Source organism: Trachemys scripta, chromosome 2 (assembly GCF_013100865.1).
Source record: "Trachemys scripta elegans isolate TJP31775 chromosome 2, CAS_Tse_1.0, whole genome shotgun sequence".
Taxonomy (NCBI): domain Eukaryota; kingdom Metazoa; phylum Chordata; order Testudines; family Emydidae; genus Trachemys; species Trachemys scripta.
The window spans coordinates 163,237,407-163,256,048 of NC_048299.1; the positions used below are offsets into that span (position 1 = coordinate 163,237,407).

General features: G+C 50.4%; 1 protein-coding gene across 1 annotated transcript in view; it reads right to left on the bottom strand.

Annotated features, from left to right (window-relative positions):
• The window catches only part of LOC117873098 (zinc finger protein 135-like), a 44,260-nt gene extending 31,670 nt beyond the window's left edge, over positions 1-12,590 (bottom strand). The window contains exons 1-4 of the mRNA XM_034762128.1: positions 12,334-12,590; positions 11,440-11,569; positions 8,624-8,740; positions 5,545-6,554 (exon numbers count right to left, since the gene is read on the bottom strand). Of these exons, the coding sequence (XP_034618019.1) occupies positions 5,545-6,554; positions 8,624-8,740; positions 11,440-11,569; positions 12,334-12,363 (1,287 nt within the window). The 5' untranslated portion in view covers positions 12,364-12,590. The remainder of the gene's footprint in view (positions 1-5,544; positions 6,555-8,623; positions 8,741-11,439; positions 11,570-12,333) is intronic.
• Positions 12,591-18,642: the final 6,052 nt, after the last annotated feature.

Here is an 18,642-nt window from a genome sequence, read left to right on the forward strand (position 1 = left end):
CCGTGCGGGTACAAAACCCCCGTTTAGGGAGGGGGCGGGGGGGGAACAGTGACCCCGTGGGATGAGCCACCCACTGTGCTCGCTAATCTAGGGGTGGGGGGGGGCAGAGGCTGTTTTTGTTGTTCTCACAGGGACGCTGCATGTCAGCCTCGGAGCAGGGGGCGGGTTCCTGGGGCTGGGGTCTTAAAGGCACAGGCCTACCAATTCCTAGCCTGTCAAACTTAATCGCAGCTCCTCTCTATCCTATACAAGTGTTGCAGGGCCAGGGCCGCCCAGACGGGGGGGCCAAGTGGGGCAATTTTCCGCAGGGGCCCCCACGAATATGTCGGAGGCTGCCCCCGCCTCCGTCTTCCCCCGGTGTCTCAGCGTGCCGCGTCCGGGAGAGGAAGCAGACCGCGACTGTTTTCGACCACAAACCCCATCCCTCCCGTTTTGCAACCATCCCTGGACCAGTGACAGGTGCATGAGCAGCCCAGTCATTGGAACTAAGCACGGAGAAGCCAGTGGAAAAAATGAAAAGGGGCCACTGTGGTCTCAACTTGGGCTCAGGGGCACGCTCCATACCCACAAACCCTACCTCCCCTTTCAAGAATGCAATGAAAGCAGCCACTCCAGTCAGGAAGCAGATCGGGATCGTTTTTGACCACATACCCCATCCCCTCCTGATTCGCAACCCCAAGGACAGGCGGTAGCAAGTTAACAAACAGTTTACCAAACTGCTACGCTGCATGGCAGAAACCGCTCCCAGTTGCAAAAGGGGAGGCCTGCACTTTGTGCTGATACACCGCCAGCTCCAGCAGCCGGGCCGGGGGATTTCCCATTTCACCCCCAGGCGCTAGCAGCCCTGCGGTGGGGATCGGGGTCGTTGTGTTCACATGTGTAGGCCACGCGCACACCGTGTGTACCCGGCCGATGCACAGAAACAATTTATAAACGCGCCTTAGTCTAGTTCCATTTCAAAGGGGACAAGAGCCACATGCTTTAAGGACCAGTGAATGTGCATCAGGTTGGGGCGGCGCCCAGCAAGCTAGCTGAGGGGGGATCACATCGCAGTGCCGCGAATCTACTGCCCTAGGCAGCTGCTTAACTTGCCCAGGCTTGGAGCAGCTGGTGGGTATTGCGCAAGAATAAAGCTGGGGCAAGAAGTGGCATGGGCAGCTGCTTGAGAACAGGCAAACAGCCCAGGGACGTGGTGACCCAAGACATACTTGGTCAGTCACAGACAGCCCATGTCCTCACTCCAGAGCCACTTGTAAAGTGGGAGGGGTGGTGGTGGCATGACTTGGGATATTTGGGTGATATTCCTGAAATCCCCAGTTCCTGGAATTGTTTATGCCAAAACCTTCACTGTCTTTTCAAAAAAGGATAAGCCCCGAGGCTTGAGAGAAAACCTTGGAAATGCAGCCCCTAATGGCTATGAAACAACAAAGCAAATAAACAAAACCTATTTTGTAGGGGCTCATGGTTTTTAAACTGACTTGATTTTTTGAGGCTTGGCTCACTGTTTTTGGACATGTGCAGTGGGCAATGCTGTGCTAGTTACTGTTTAGGGAAGGATTCATTTACTTTGCTTTTGTTTTAGTTTACAGGCTGATTTTTAAAGGCAAATACAATATTTTCAAAGATTTTGAGGCTAGAAGGGGCCATTTTGCCCATCCCCTCTGGCCTCCTTTGTAACCCAGGACAGATAATGCCCCCAGCAATTCTGGCTCAGTATCTTATGGTTGTTCTACAGCTGAGCTCATTGTCAGATAACAGAAACTGCCAGAGCAGGGGTGAAATTTTCAAAAATTACATACGGTCCTAAATCCCATTGGCTTTCAAGGAGACTTAGGCTTCTCAGGAGTTTGTCACTTTTGAAAATGGGAATTAGGTGTTAAGGGCTTTCCCTTCACCTGGTTCTTGACACCCAGACAGAAAGCAGAAGACCAAAGTGCAGACAATGCAATGTTCATTGGGGTTAATTAGGCAAGTACTGTAGTGCAATCTTTATTGTGAAAGTGCAACTTATAAATGTAGATTTTTTTTTTACATAACTGCACTCAAAACCAAAATAGTGTTAGAGTATAAGAGTCCAATCAGTCCTACTTCTTGTTCAGCCAACCGCTAAGACAAGCAAGTTTGTTTACATTTACGGGAGATAATGCTGCCTGCTTCTTATTTACAATGTTACCTGGAAGTGAGAACAGATGTTCACATGGCACTTTTGTAGCCAGCATTGCAAAGTATTTACGTGCCAGATATGCTAAACATTCGTATGCCCCTTCATGCTTCGGCCACCATTCCAGAGGACTTGCTTCCATGCTGATGATGCTCATTTAAAAAAAAAATAATGCATTAATTTAATGTATGACTGAACTCCTTCGGGGGAGAACTGTATGTTTCCTGCTCTGTTTTACCCACATTCTGCCATATATTTCATGTTATAGCAGTCTCAGATGACCCAGGATGTTGTTCATTTTACGAACACTTTCACTGCAGATTTGTTAAAACACAAAAAAAGTACCAATGTGAGATTTCTAAAGATAGCTACAGCACTCGACCCAAGATTTAAGAATCTGAAGTGCCTTCCAAAATCTCAGAGGGACAAGGTGTGGAGCATGCTTTCAGAAGTCTTACAAGAGCAACACTCCAATGCGGAAACTACAGAACCCGAACCACCAAAAAAGAAAATCAACGTTCTGCTGGGGCATCTGACTCAGATGATGAAAATGTGTCGGTCTGCACTCCTTTGGATCGTTATTGAGCACAACCCATGATCAGCATAGATGCATGTCCTCTGGAATGGTGGTTGAAGCATAAAGGGACATGAATTTTTAGCGCATCTGGCATGTAAATATCTTGTGACACTGGCTACAACAGTGCCATGCGAACGCCTGTTCTCACTTTCAGGTGACATTGTAAAGAAGAAGCGGGCAGCATTATCTCCTGCAAATGTAAACAAACTTGTTTCTTTGAGCAACTGGCTGAACAAGAAGTAGGACTGAGTGGACTTGCAGGATCTACAATTTTACATTCTTTTATTTTTGAATGCAGGTTTTTTTGTACATAATTCTACATTTCTAAGTTCAACTTTCATGATATAGAGATTGCACTACAGTACTTGCAATGGGGGAATTGAAAAATACTATTTCTTTTGTTGTTTTTTTACATGCAAATATTTGTAATCAAAAATAAATCTGAAGTACAGTTTGTATTCTGGGTTGTAACAGAAATCAATATATTTGAAAATGTAGAAAACATCCAAAAATCTTTAAAGAAATGGTGTTATTATTGTTAAACACGATTAACCGCATGATTAATCGCAATTTTTTTAATTGCTTAACAGGACTATTAGAGATCAAAATCGATCAAATAAGCCCTTTCGTCTATTTAGCAACAATCTACACTACGGTGCTATGACTGCACAGCCATAGATGTGCTGCTGTAGCCTGCGTATGCTCAAAATTCGGGAAGTTGCTGTTCCTACCCCAGCAGAAAAACATCTTCTGTCAGCATACACTCCATCTATACCAGGTAACCACGCTGGTATAGCCCCATCAACATAGGCTCTATAGTGTAAACCTAGCCTGTTAGTGATTCAGTGTAATTTCTAGACAACTCATGACTAGTGAAATACAAAGACACATCACAGATTTTAGTCGTCCAGAGGGTTTTAACCCTGATATGAAGCATTTAGTTTAAACACAACCACGACATCAATTGGGTAAACAATACGTGGAGATTTCACTAGGAGGGTGGTGAAGCACTGGAACGGGTTACCTAGGGGGGTGGTGAAATCTCCATCCTTAGAGGTTTTTAAGGCCCGGCTTGATAAAGCCCTGGCTGGGATGGTTTAGTTGGTGTTGGTCCTGCTTTGAGCAGGGGGTGGGACTAGATGACCTCCTGAGGTCCCTTCCAACCCTGATAGTCTATGATAAATATCATTTTGCTATATGTATCAGTTGGAGTTGGCATGGAGGTGACTTCTCCAGCTCAGCTTCACCATTGCGATGGCTGGCTCTAGAGACAGAGAGGGAGTTCATTCAGGTGATTCACTCAAGGTGCTGTGACAGCCATCCGCCTGTTCTCTGTGAGAATTTCTCAGTGGTGCTTGTCAGCGACCAGATTTTAGTTGTTACCCAGTACGAGGCGCTCAACCTGGCCAGGCAAGTATGCTCCCACTCACGAGCACTGTCATGCAGATGTTTCTGTTTCAGGGAGCGGGACATTTTATACCTTTTCTGATGGGCAAAGCTAATGTGGCCCAATCAGGAAGTGATCCGGACTCATGGCAAAAAAAAGTCCAGCCAGGATATGAGTTATGTCCCTTCTCATCGTCCAATGAGAAAACGAGACCTCTTGCAACTCCTGGAGAAAACTCCAGTGTCTTTGTGTAAAACACTTTGTGCCATCTCCACTTAGGTCAGACGCGCTGGGCCATGCACTGCTGGGTCAACTCCAGTCAGTAATCTATTTCTGCAAGTTCCTTTCCGTGGGCTCCGTGCTCCTTTGGCCCACTGTGTCTGACTCCATGCTCTTTCCATCTTAGCTGTCTGCAGCAATGTTCTGGAAGTTAGGATAAAGTCTCTTCCCCCTCCTGGATGGCTTTGTCCTTGGGTAGTAGTTCATAACGCAGCCATCTACAGTCATTTGATTCACTTGCTTGGTCCACCAGCAACAGGAGAGAATAGTTAGTGAAATAACACAAGACCGCTCTAGGCACCTCCATACCAGGACTTGTTTCCTACACCTCCGTGACCAGGTCAGTAGGATCACTTCATAAGTGACCCTCTCTCTGGGCACCTGCCAGTCACAAAGTTCATCAGGCCTCATAATCAATTAGGCCTTAGAGAACATTTTGGTTGGTTCACTTTAAAGATTTACATTTCACGCTGGCTTCTCCCCATGCCAACAGAATGGATCAGCTTCTTTAAGATGAAATATAGTTAGACCTTCGTTAAAGATTCGTTATATATTTCTGATTGATCACATTTCTATTTAAAATAGACGGCACGAGCAGTTCCTGAGTCTTCTTTCAATCACACGGACAGGCTGTCCCGCCCCATCCCTCAGACCAATCAACGCGGAGATGGGACGGCAAATCCCACCTCTGGAGTGTCCTGGCTGGAACTGATGGTTGTGGGGGGAAGTTCCTGGCTGAGTCCCAGTTAGAGAGGGGTGTGTGTGTGTGTGTGTGTGTGTGTGTGTGTAAGTAAAAGAGAGACAGAAAGAGACAGGTGGATCCTAGCTAGATGGCAGGGCAGGGAGTGTCCTGGCTGGATCCCAGCTAGATGGGGTGGGAGGGTCACACTAATGGAGTAGGCCATGACCAATTGCTCTGAAGACACAATAAGCTTATGGGCATCTCCACAATCCATCTGCCCACCTTTTCCCCACACTGCTCAGCCAAATTCCCTTCCTTGCCCCCATATGGACTCTCCGCTGGGCATCATGGAGACAGGACCACAGCCTGGTCTGCATCTACTGGAGCTGTGCCAAGCCACTGGCCCCCAGAAGCTCCTCAGGTCCTGGTGACGGTAGAGAAGCATTAGCATGTGTGGCTAGGTGCCTGGTAAGATTTGCCTGTTGGCTGAAGTCCTTGCCACAGGTGGTGCAGCAGTATGGCTGTGCCCCGGTGTGCGTGCGCTGGTGCTTGGTCAGCGTGCTGGCGTTGCTGAAGCCCTTGCCGCAGTCGGCGCAGCGGTACGGCCGCTCCCCGGTGTGCGTGCGCCAATGCTGGGTCAGGGTGCTGGCGTTGCCAAAGCGCTTGCCACAGTCAGTGCATCGGAATGGCCGCTCCCCAGTGTGTGCGCGCCGGTGCTGGGTCAGCGTGCTGGCGTTGCTGAAGCCCTTGCCGCAGTCGGCGCAGCGGTGCGGCCGCTCCCCGGTGTGCGTGCGCCGGTGCTGGGTCAGCGTCCAGGCGTTGCCGAAGCTCTTGCCGCAGTCGGCACAGAGGTAGGGCCGCTCCCCGGTGTGCGTGCGCCGGTGGCGGCTCAGCGAGGCGGCATCACTGAAGTCCTTGCTGCAGTCAGCGCAGTGGTACGGCCACGCCTGGGTGTGCGTGCGCCGGTGCCGGTGCAGAGACTTGGCCCAGCAGAAGCTCTGGCCGCAGTCAGCACAGCGGTACAGCTGCTCCCCAGTGTGCGTGTGCTGATGTGCTGACAGGTGTGAGAGCTGAGCGAAGTCCTTGCCGCAGTCGGCGCAGCGGTAGGGCCGCTCCCCGGTGTGCGTGCGCCAGTGCTGGTTCAGTGCGGAGGCTCTGATGAAGCCCTTGCCGCAGTCGGCGCACCGGTACGGCCGCTCCCCGCTGTGCGTTCGCCGGTGCTGGGTCAGTGCGGAGGCGTTGCTGAACCTCTTGCCGCAGTCGACGCAGCCATGGGATTGCTGCCCCACAGCAAGCCTCTGGTGTGTGGCCAGGTCCGGTCTCTGGCTGAGTCTATCCCCACACTCGGCATGGGGACTGACTCCATCCTGTCCACGGTTCCCCCCGTGGGCCGTGGGATCCAGCTTTCCTCCCACACTCTCCCCACATTCAGACCGTCTCCTTGTTCCTCCCGGGATCCCGTGCCCTGCTGGAGAGAGCAGAGGGAATCCTGGTGTTGGCTCATGGTTAAGTTTGCAGGTTTGTCAAAGTGAGAAAAATCTCATCGATAGCTCAGTTTTCCCATTTGTCCGTGACTTGTCTGTGACTCACCCCGCAATAGTGACTCCTGTCCCACGGGGCTGGGCCCGAAGCCCTGCACCAGGCAGTGTAACCTGGCATCCAGGGCCAAAGTGCCACTCACATTTGCCCCTCTGTCCCACCCATGACAGATCAAACGTGAGCCCCATGGGATAGGAACTGTTGCTGTGGGGTGTGGGCAGGGAACCAGGACAAGCCCTAGAGCCAGGAGCTCCAGGGACTAACACTGTGGGGTGAGCACGGGGCAGGCTCACGCGAGTCTCCCCCCAGCCCCCGAGCCTCTCCACACCAGGCCAGGATTAGGGTCACGGTGCTGGGTGGAGGGTGCTGCTGTGAATGGTCGGTGCCCATTTGATACAAAAATGCTGTGACAAATCTGCAGCCTGATTTATGGTGGTTCTACCCTAACTTGGTTGTGCAGCACCTAGCACCTGCTCCCACGTGAGCATGCACCTCGGGTCTCATTTTACGCTTAAATTGTAGAGTGCCCAGGAAACTGGCACAACACGGCCCTGATCCAGGACCAGGACCCCTACATGCGAATGCAGGACAAACAGGGTCTGGTTTTTCTTTTCAAACTGATTTAGTTTTTATTTCAATCAGATGATTTTATGTTGTTGGTTCGTCGCTTTCCCCCCCATTTTGTCGCATGAGGCCTGCTCCCCCGTTTTGGTACTGTTTTAACTATACCACTTTGAAACCAGTTTAGTTAAAGGGCTACATCCCTCTAATGTGGACACAGTTAGACCAGTATAAAGGTGCTTAGAACAACACAGCTTATTCCTGGGGGGGAGTGAGTCCTTTTCAGAAGTCATTCCCCCTGGGCCTGATGTTTCATTTCTTGTGCAAAACTAAACTGGAAGTTTGTTTTTTCTTGCAGGTGTGGGGGAAGGGACAACTTACTCAGGATTTATGTGATGTAACCTGAAACTACTTTTGTATTGTTTTACAAGCCAATCAATGGATACTGTTAAGCGGGAAGGGGTTCGTGGCTCCAACACAGCGGGCCTGCGATCTACAGACTAGCACAGACCTCATTTAGGCTGATGGATGAGCTAAGCATTAGCACTGAAGCAATGTTCGTTTGAAGTGTCAAAGGGTTTGTGCCACTGAGGGAGCAGGAAGAGAGGGGGATGAGAGAAAGGTTGTCCCACTGTGCTCCCTCCCGTAGATCCTAGACCTGGGGTCAATGCCACCGTACCCTTCCCATATTGCCGGGAGTCCTGGTTAAATGGCAGGGGGAAAATGGCTCAGAACTCTTGCCCTAGAATGAGTCCTATCTGCAAGGAAGCCTAGAAGAGAGCTTTGTGGACTATGGACCAGTAGGCCTGTCTCACCCCCCAGCTCTACAGAGTCTGATGCCCTGACACACAAAGAGGGATGTTAGCCTCACAGCCTCACAGCCCTCCCCATTACAAAGAGGGTGAAACTGATGCACAGGGAGCGCTGTAGTGATGCACTTCAGGAAATGAATCTAGAACTTATGAATCCACTCCAATGCGCCAATCCAATGCGCTACCTCTGTGTAAACACAGCCCATGTCCTTCCCTCAGGAGAGCTCTCTTTCCCTCAGCACCCCTCAAATCCCCCACCACACTGTCACATACCACTATCCCATTCCTCATCCCATCTCATCACCTCCCCATTGCCAATTCATGTCTCTTTCACTGCTTTGAGGCCCCATCTCTCTTAGGTCCCATCCCGGGTCATAGATATCAAGCCCAGAGAAGCCCATTGTGCCCATCCAGCCCGGCCTCCTGCCTAACCCAGCCAGAGAAACTCCCCAGCAATTCCTGCCTCCGGCCCAGTAACTGCTGGCTGAGCTAGAACGGAGCTTTGAGAGAGAGATGCCCCATCTCCGACAGACTCCCAGTGATGGAGAACCCATCCCGTCCCTAAGGGAGGTGTTCCAGTGGTGAATTCCCCGCCCCATTAAGGGATTGGGTTACAATGATTCACCTCGGGAGGGGCTCTGAGGCCCGGAGCTTTCCCTGGAGTTCTCGGCATCCCGGATCCAGAGCTCTGCCTCCCCTACCTCGATCCGGTGGATTAAGTCTGGTGTGGAACCTGAATAGCCTGTTTGGGGGGGAAAGAATCAGTTTTATTACTAAGGTCTTGTCTACACTACACAGTTTTGTTGACAAAACAGTGGAGGTGTACACGCTACAATGCGACTTTTGGTGACAAAAACTGTTTGGTGATAAAATAAAACCACCTCGATGAGAGGCGTAGAACTTTTTGAGGCAAAGTTTTAGCGACAAAGTGTCAGTGTAGACACTGTGCTTGATTATGTCGCTGTAAATGGCCACTGAGTGGATGATAAAAGTAATGGAGGAGCAAACAGAGATGCTGAAGTCCCTAATCATGCTCCATTTTGAACAGATACATGCTCGCCTCCCCCGGCAGCCGCTTCAGAACGGTTTTCCATACCCTCCCCAAACATCGGCACATTCCATCGAAATTACATTAAAACAATGTAATATCGGCAGGGCTGGCTCCAGGGTTTTGGCCGCCCCAAGCAGCCAAACAAAAAAAAACAAAAAACAAACAAACAAAAAGCTGCGATCGCGATCTGCGGCAGCAATTCGGCGGGAGGTCCTTCGCTCAGAGCAGGAGTGAGGGACCGTCCGCCGAATTGCCACCGAACAGCTGCACGTGCCGCCCCTGTCCTGCTTGGTAAGCTGGTGCCTGGAGTCAGCCCTGAATATCGGGCTGTTAAGAAGACTCCTGTCTTAATAGCACCCACCATCACCAGCTAAAGAAACAGAGCTTACGACAGTTAAAGAAAACTTGGTCTGATAGCATTCTGTCTGGTAAGGAATCACTTATCAACAGTTGTGGGTGTGAAATCTCTACTATGTTTTACCTTTACGGTCCCTACTTCTCTATTGTTTATCTGTATGGTTTCTGTCTGGTTCTTTGATTGTTTCTGTCTGTTGCATAATTAATTTTACATTTCAATCAACGAAGGTATGATTGGGTAAAGAATAGTTTCCCAATATGTTAAGATATGCAGCAAGGGAGGTTTGGGTTGGACATTAGGAAAAAGTTCCTAACTGTCAGGCTGGTTAAACACTGGAATAAACTGCCTAGGGAGGTTGTGGAATCTCCATCTCTGGAGATATTTAAGAGTAGGTTAGATAAATGTCTATCAGGGATGGTCTAGACAGTATTTGGTCCTGCCACGAGGGCAGGGGACCGGACTCTATGACCTCTCGAGGTCCCTTCCAGTCCTAGAATCTATGATTGGTCAAAGACTTACTTTGTAGTACTTTACTTTAAAATGATTGGGTAAAGGTACAGCTAAGCGGGACTCAAGTTTCACTATATAAACTGGGGTCCAACAGGAAGTTCTTTGGAACCAGCTCCAGAACACAGCCCCAAGCTCAGAGCTGCCAGACCTCAACACCCCCAGAAGCTGGAGTCCCCGGACAACCTGAGTGGCCAGCAGGAAAAGTTTGTCTGCCTTATTGGGAGTGGTGAGCATTGTCTGCTGGGCGTGAGCATTCCGTTCTGGTGATTGGTAATAAATAGAGGTGAAGGATATTACTGTGTACGGTTCTTTCACTAGTAAAAGACACAAACAAACAAACCACAAACATGCAGAGTGTAAAGTTACACCCTGAGCCCTAGGAACCGAGTAAGGGTGGGTGCCTTGAGGCAGAGTTGCTGCCATCGGTGTCTGGGCTGGGATTCCTGGAAGCGGTTGTTTGTTTGCTACCACCGCTGTGCCAGGACTGAGGTACATAATGAAAGTAAACAAGTTACATTAAAATTAGCCCCAGGCTCTATAGACCTGAGTTCTCCTCCAACAGGAAGCTGACCTGAAAGGTGCTGACGAGGGTTGTCCATTAATCTCAGTTAATTTATACAATTAACTCAAAAAAAATTAATTGCAATTAAAAAAAATAATCACAATTAAATGTGCTGTTAAACAATAGAATCCCAATTGAAAGTTATTAACTATTTTTGGATGTTTTTCTACATTTTAAAATATATTGACTTCAATTACAACACAGAATACAAAATGTACAGTGCTCACTTTATATTTATTTTTTATTACAAATATTTGCAGTGTAAAAAAAACAAAAGAAATTGTATTTTTCAATTCACCTCATACAAGTACTGTAGTGCAATCTTTATTGTGAAAGTGCAACTTACAAATGTAGCGTATCTGGCACATAAATACCTTGCAATGCCAGCTACAAACGTGCCATGCGAACGTCTGTTCTCACTTTCAGCTGACATTGTAAATAAGAAGCGGGCAGCGTTATCTCCCGTAAATGTAAACAAACTTGCTTGTCTTCGTGGTTGGCTGAACAAGAAGTAGGACTGAGTGGACTTTTACGCTCTAACATTATTTTGTTTTTGAGTGCAGTTATGTAACAAACAAACAAAATCTACATTTGTAAGTTGCCCTTTCACAATAAAGATTGCACTACCGGACTTGTATGAGATTAATTGAAAAATACAATTTCTTTTGTTTTTTTACACTGCAAATATTTGTAATAAAAAATAAATATAAAGTGAGCACTGTACATTTTGTATTCTGTGTTGTAATTGAAATCAATATATTTGAAACTGTAGAAAACATCCAAAAATATTTAAATGGTATTCTATTATTAACAGTGCGATTAATTGTGATTAATTTTTTTAATCGCTTGACAGCCCTACTACTGACATTTGCCACCACTTGGTGGCACATGGGCAGCCGAAGATTCAAGGGAACCCAGACATTCACAGCTGTGAATAAAAGAAGGGAAATTGGTCCTTACCCAGGGAAACAAGGGCCCGGTAATTCCGCAGCATCTGGTCCCGGTATAGCTGCTTCTCTGGCTGGGATAAGAGCTCCCACTCCTCCCGGGTGAAATACAGAGCGATGTCTTCAAACACCACCTGGAGCTGCTGGCACAAGTGTTACACACTCAGCACCTTCCGCTCCTGCCCCCAGCCCGGAGTCTCAGCAGGGGATGCGGTTTCTAGGAGAGCAACTCACAGGGATAACACCCAGTCCAGCAGCTGTGACCCAGGGAGCCTCCCCCACCCCGCACAGCTCCCCCAGGGACTCAGGGCCCTGCTGGCCGGGGACAGGAGTCGCCCTCAGCTCCCTATGGGGCTCTGGGGCAGGGTGCTGGGAAGGGCCCGAATCCCAGGGCAAGGAACAGGCTCCTCCCCCATCCCAGGCCGGAGTCCCGCCTCCGCCCCAGGCCTGTGCTCACTGCTAGCTCCCTCCCCTTGCTCAGGTATCTCAGGGCTCCATTGTCAGGCCAGGGACTCGGGGGAAAGGGGTCGCACCCAGCTCCGCATGTCCGCCCGGCCAGGGCCCTCCCCTTCCTAGTCCCCAGGGACGCTCCCGGCTTTGCGGGTGGTGTCCTGGGGCCCCAAAGCCGCTCCCCGGCCCTCCGGCTGCTGCAGCCCCTGAGCCCCCAGGCGGCGTTGGTGCAAAGTGGGACCCCGGGCCAGGCCTGGCCCCACCACACTGAGCCGCTTCCTACCCCGGGGCAGCGCTTGGCCCAGGGCAGCACCACCCCCCCCAGGAGCTGCTGCTGCTGCCCCCAGCCCTGGGGTCACTAATGCGGGAGGGATCCGGGTCTCAGCCCCCAGCTGGGACCAGCCAGAGCCCGGCGGGGGAGTCACTGCCCCCAGCAAGCTCCCAACCAGCATCCTACCTGCACCGGCCCCGCTGCAGCCATCGCCATGGTCTGGGGCAAGGCGGGGTCCGTGGTAGCAGGGAAGGGACAGACCGGGCGTGTCTCTTCAGACAGACAATCTGGAGAGAGGCGAAAAGGGGCCTAGTGAGTTCCCAGGGCATCCCCCGAGGAGAGCAGGACCCCGTTATTCTGGGCCTGGGGCAGGTGCGACATTCTCAGTAACATCCCAGGGGGAGGGGGCTGGGATTAGCCCTCTCCCCCCCCCCCCCCCCCCGTGTCACTCCCCCCCCAGGGGGGGGGGAAAAAAACCCCCGGGTAGCCCCGTTGCGCACCCCCCCCCCCGTTGGCCCAGCGTTGGCGCTGGCTGGGGGGGGGTCTCTCCAGCCCCCCTCGACTCCGACCCCCCAGCGGCCTCTTTTCTCCGGGCAGCGATTTCCTGCCTCCGCGGCTGTTTCTCTCCCTCCCCTACGCCCCGCTCATCGACCGATCGCCGGGCTGCAGCGGGGACCCGCCCTGTGCACGGGCCGGGCTGGGGACCCAGGTGTCCGGCCTGGCACGGGAAAGCTCCTCGGCCCCGCCTGCTCCAGGGCGGATTTAGCGCCCCAGCCTTTAACCCTTCCCGCGCCGCGCCGCGCAGACCTATGCGGGCCGGAGAGTCCCGGCTGGGCTGGAGGCGGGAGCCGCCCCGCCCCCTTCTCCAAGAGGCAGGGACCGGGGGCTCCCTGGGGCTGGCATCGGGGCCAGGCGGGGCAATAGTGGCCCTGGGAACCCAGGAGTCCGGGCGCTGGGACACGTGGGTCAGGTACAATCCCCGCCCCGAGGCAGCCCGGAAGCGAGCGGAGGCTGGAAGGGGTCCGCGCAGCCCGCTGGGGCTGCAAGCAGCCGCCCTCTCCCACTGGCGTGCATGGACAGGGCCTTGAAAACAATTCTAAGTAGAAATTACATTGATACAAATGACTTCCTTATGCAAATGTCAGTTCCGTTCAGAATGGCCTGGCCTGGCGACAATGAGAGCAAAGCTTCTACACCCACAAGACTATTCCACATTAAACCCCAAATAGAATATTCAGAAAACTCCTCTAATTCCTCTGGAATTTAACCAGTATTCTGTAGGGTGACCTATTTCCCTCAACTGAAAATGGGACTCCGCACGCACCCGGGTAAGCGGCGACGCCAGGCAGCCTGGTGGCAGTGCTATCTGATAAGAAGCTCGCCAACACAGAGCTGTTAGTCGGGGTGAGAAAGGTCCATGAGAAATCGGGCTTTTCCCATCAGAATAAAAGCTCAGGGATGTGGGGTGCAGGGGTCACCGTTAGCGTGGTGATGTACAATGAGAAGGGGGGTTGGGGCAGGGGACCCAAGGTCCAGTATACCCTAAAACAGCATTTATCCTCTTGTGTAATGGTCATTACTTTGGGGTCTTGGATGTGAAGACTATGTATGGGGTAAGATATTTCTGTGACCTTTGTTACATGACCTGTAACCCTAAGAATAGCCAGGCTTGCCACCGGAGCGGCGGGCTCTGCCTGAGCCCAGAGTGTGTTACCCGCCCCAAATTCTCTGTTATTCACACACTCTAAGGGCACCCACCCCTACCTGTTCCTAGGGCTCAGGTGTAACCTTACACTCTACGGGTTTGCAGGGTCTTTTACCGGTGAAAGAGCCTTACACAGTAATATCCTTATCCTCTATTAATAATCACCCAAACCAGCATGCTCACACTCAACATACAATGCTCACCACTCCCAATAAGGCAGACCAACTTTTCGGGATCAGGTTATTTGGGGACTCCGGGTTCTGCATGGTGTCATCGGCAGAGTGTTGAGGTCTGGCAGCTCTGAGCTTGGGGCTGTGTCCTGGACCTGGTTCCAAAGAACTTCCTTTGGGACCCCAGTTTATATAGTGAATCTTGAGTCCTGCTTACTGGACCTTAACCAATCATTTTACTAACATTTTACTAACCAATCCTAACATATTGTAACGAAATTCTCTAACCAGTCCTACCCCACCACCTTCATTGATTTACACCTTGCATAATTAATGATACAGCAGACAGAAACAATCAAAGAACCAGACAGAGATCATACAGACAAACAGTAGAGAAGCGGGGACCATAAAGATAAAACAATAAAGAAATTAAAATTTCACAACCACAACTATTGTTAAGTGGTTTCTTGCTAGACAGAATGCTATCAAACTAAGTTTTCTTTAACCATCTTAAGATTTCCATTACTTGCATCTGAAGAAGTGAGGTTCTTACCCATGAAAGCTTATGCTCCCAATACTTCCCTTAGTCTTAAAGGTGCCACAGGACCCTCTGTTGCTTTTTACAGATTCAGACTAACACGGCTACCCCTCTGATACTTGACATCTTAAGATCTGTTTATCTGGTGATGGTAGGGTAACCAGATGTCCCGATTTTATAGGGACAGTCCCAATGTTTGAGTCTTTTTCTTATATAGGCTCCTCTTACCCCCCACCCTCGTCCCGATTTTTCACATTTGCTGTCTGGTCACCCTAGGTGATGGTGGGTGCTATTAGAACAGGATCTCCTTCTTAACAGCCTGGGATTACATTGTTTTAATATAATTTAGATGGAATGTGAGGATGTGACTTTCTGCTTCTCACCTAATGGGTGTTGCTCTTCTAATTTGGCTGCAGACAAAGGCTTTAGGCCTTACAATATGGCTACAGGAAAAGGCCTTATCCTTACAAGTGTACGGCAGGTGCTAGAGGTGCGACACTGGCAGGGCATGCTGCAGGTCCCGGTTGTGTTTAGAGAGACAGAAGGCCTTGGAAACCAGGGCCGGCTCCAGGGTTTTTGCTGCCCCAAGCGGCGCAAAAAAAAAAAAAAAAGCCGCGATCGCCATCTGCGGCGGCAATTCGGCAGGAGGTCCTTCGCTCCGAGCAGGAGTGAGGGACCGTCCGCCCAATTGCCGCCGAATAGCTGGACGTACAGCCCCTCTCCGGAGTGGCCGCCCCAAGCACCTGCTTGGCAAGCTGGTGCCTGGAGCCGGCCCTGTTGGCAACCCGAAGCAAAGCCAGTCCAAGATGCTGTGTGACAGGTGTCAGTACTACATGGAAAAAGACCACCAGTGCAAAGGCCGGGACTGTAAGCTGTGTGATGTTCAGGGATCGTAGAAATCCGTTGGCTGCAGAAAAATGCAGAATTTGCATTTTTACAGAGAATCTTTAAATTTGTGAAAAAATAAAAACATATATTCACTAAATGTTACTGAAAGTACCAGTGTCACTTACTCAATGTGCACAACCTCCCCCTCTTGTGCTTGATTTTTGAATGCTCTTTAAATTTACAGTAAGTAAAGTTACGAAAAGATGCCAAAAACTTTAAAAACTGCCCCTAAAGACCATGTCACGGACTTTGGCAAGGACAAATTTCACGTTGATGGTAATGTGCGGTTCTGTACAGGTCAGGATGCAGCAAGGTTGTAGATTACATTTGAAGGCAGCCAATTGTAGAACAAATGGAAGAGCTCAACATAAACAGAATGAAAAGAAATGAAAACAAGAGGCTTCAAACTTGTTTAAAATGGTAAAGATATCAATAAACATGGTGTTCAAGTGATACTCTATATATTATGGCTAGGGAAACTAAAGTTCAGCATTTCAGTTTAATCGCTAAAAAATTAAGATTTTTATGTTTTTTTATGAGAAATTTTGTGGTTTTTTATCACAGAAAACTAGGATCCCTGGTGATGTTGAAGACTGTGATGATCTAAACCAGCGGGTCTCAACACGCGGGCCACATGCGGCCAATTAGCACACATCTGCAGCCCAACTGCGTGCTAAAAAAAATTCAAAATTTGCTGCTCTGGTCTGGCAGGGAGCAGGGCTGGCTGAGGGGGAGACAGCATCATGCACCCCTGGGGGAAGGGATAGCTCAGTGGTTTGAGCATTAGCCTGCTAAACCCAAGGTTGTAGGTTCAATCCTTGAAGGGACTATTTAGGGATTTGGGGATTCAGTTAGGGTTGGTCCTGCTTTGAGCAGGAGGTTGGACTAGATGACCTCCTGAGGTCTCTTCTAACCCTGATATTCTATGATTCTGCCAGCAGGGGGCTGGTGAGTAGGTCTGTGGGTAAGTTTTTTGGGGGGCTCAGGGAACTAGGGGTTTGCCCCCAGTTTTAGGTGGGCCTCCGCTCCTGACCCCCTTCTTGAGTCCTAGCTGCCAGCCCCATCAGGTGCTATGCTACTGGCTGGCACTGGGGGTCCCAGCTGCTGCCTGGCCCCATGTGGCAGGGTCCGGATCCCCACTGCTGCCCAGCTCCATGCCTGGCCCCACTTTGGGCAGGGGCGCTGGGCATAAGGGACTGTGAGTGGTTTTAGGTTGCGGGGGCACCCTAAAACCTGTGGCCCACAATAATAAACAGATTGAGAACCACTGATCTAGACAGACATCTGTATTTCATGATCAACACCTCAACATCAGTACAACCAAGGCATCAGAAAACTACATTGTGTATGTTGGGTGCAGGGGACCCCTGACCAGATCCCTAGTTACATTTTTGCAAAGCAAGATCTGCTGGTAGTTTACGGGTGTGGAATGTGTTGCAGCCTTTGCCAGGATCTTTCTGACTAAGCTCTTTTGGAACCACATCTTCCTAGCTCCCTGCTGCAAAGGGGATGACAGATACATTATCCTGAGACAGCTCTTGAAGGAGAAGATGGATGTAGATCTGGTCGCGCACGAAGGCAAAGTCCTGATTGTGAAGGTGAAGGCCTCGGACATTTGTTTTATTGATTCTTTCTACTCTTACCTATGAAGCTCAGCCAGTTAACGCAGGCCCTGGGCTTGGCCTGGGACAAAGGGTATTTTCCTCATTCCTCATTAACACTTCAAAAATGAAGACTAGGTCAGAGCTATGACAGACTCCAGTGCTGATTGCATGATGCCCGGCAGTTTCTCTGAGAGGGAAGGTGTAGATTTACACAGAGACCACGTCAAGGTGGACCTGGCTAAAAGGCAAATTGCAGAATTGTTTCTGAACTGGCTGTGGGGGAAGTTCGGACAGAGATCAAACCTGCCCAACACCACCCTCATGAGAGACACAGACCAGCTCCAGGAGTACCTGTTTCCCCCAATATATAAAGTTCATTCCTGTGAGTTTATCAAGAATGAAACAGCCTGTCTGGGCTGGAAGTACATGGTCCCTTTCAGCCCTGCATTTCTATGATTTCCGCTGAAACTTTCCAGAACATTCAGCCTGAGGCAGGCACCCGGCATGAAGTATTTCAGCCTGAATGGCTCACGTCTGAAAAAGCTATAAGCAACTGAAGACAGGGTCTTAAAGTGAATGCATCAGGCAACTTTAGGCATCATTCTACCTAGGATGTGTCCCTCTTGTTTACAGCTGGCCAGCAGTAACACCTAGGGCTGATGTGTGGAGGAGACAGGTGGCTGCCTGAGGAGCTGAGTCCCCACCCTCCACACTAGACCTGGGCAGACTTCTTCTTCTCCCCCCTCCGGAGTGGAAGAGCAGAGTGGGGGCTATGACACTTGGACCCGAGCAGGGATCAAACCCCAAATGTGCAGCCCTATATTGTATCTTCTGTGACACTTTCTTTTCACAGGCCCGAGGGCTCTGGTTCCTGCTCGTTGGCAGTGTGATGGTGGTGGCGGGTTAGAGCGAGACGGGGGAACCTGTTTCAGTCACTGGCAGTTTTAGCTCTTGCCTGAACAGCTCCTAGAAGCTGAAATGCCCCGATTTGGCAAGAGGGACACCGGGCCTGAGAGCTCAATCAGGGGGCCAGCCAGGAGAGCCAACCCCTGCTCCTAGCCACGGCCGGCCCCGGGGAGCAACCCAGACAGAGCATCCCCTCAGCTGATGGCAGGAAGCAGCCATTAACCCCCTCTTAGCCTTTAGCAAGCAACAGCCAGCACTGGGGACCAGCAACCCGGCCACAGCTCCCCCCCACCCTGCCCAGGACAAGGAGCACATGGGCAGAGCCTCAAGAACCCACGAAACATCCCCAGACACCAGCCTCAGGGGAGGTCAGAGCCAGCTGGGAGCAGTGCCGAGATCCAGAGCTGTCTAAGGCCAGAAGGGACCGTTATGATCACTTAGGCGGTTCTCCTGGCTCCCCCAGTGTTTGCTCCATGCTGCAGCCTCATCAGGCTTAAGCTCTGGTGACCTCTCCTCCATGCAAATAAAGCTGTGTATATTCAAATATGCAAATTGAAGCATTAAGTCACTTGTGCATAGTCTCCCGCTTTCTGAGCATCCAGCTGGTCTTAAATTGGCAGTGTCACAGACTCTCATGATTTGTTTGTGAGTTTCATGAAGTTTGGTGTGTTTTTTTCTTAAAGC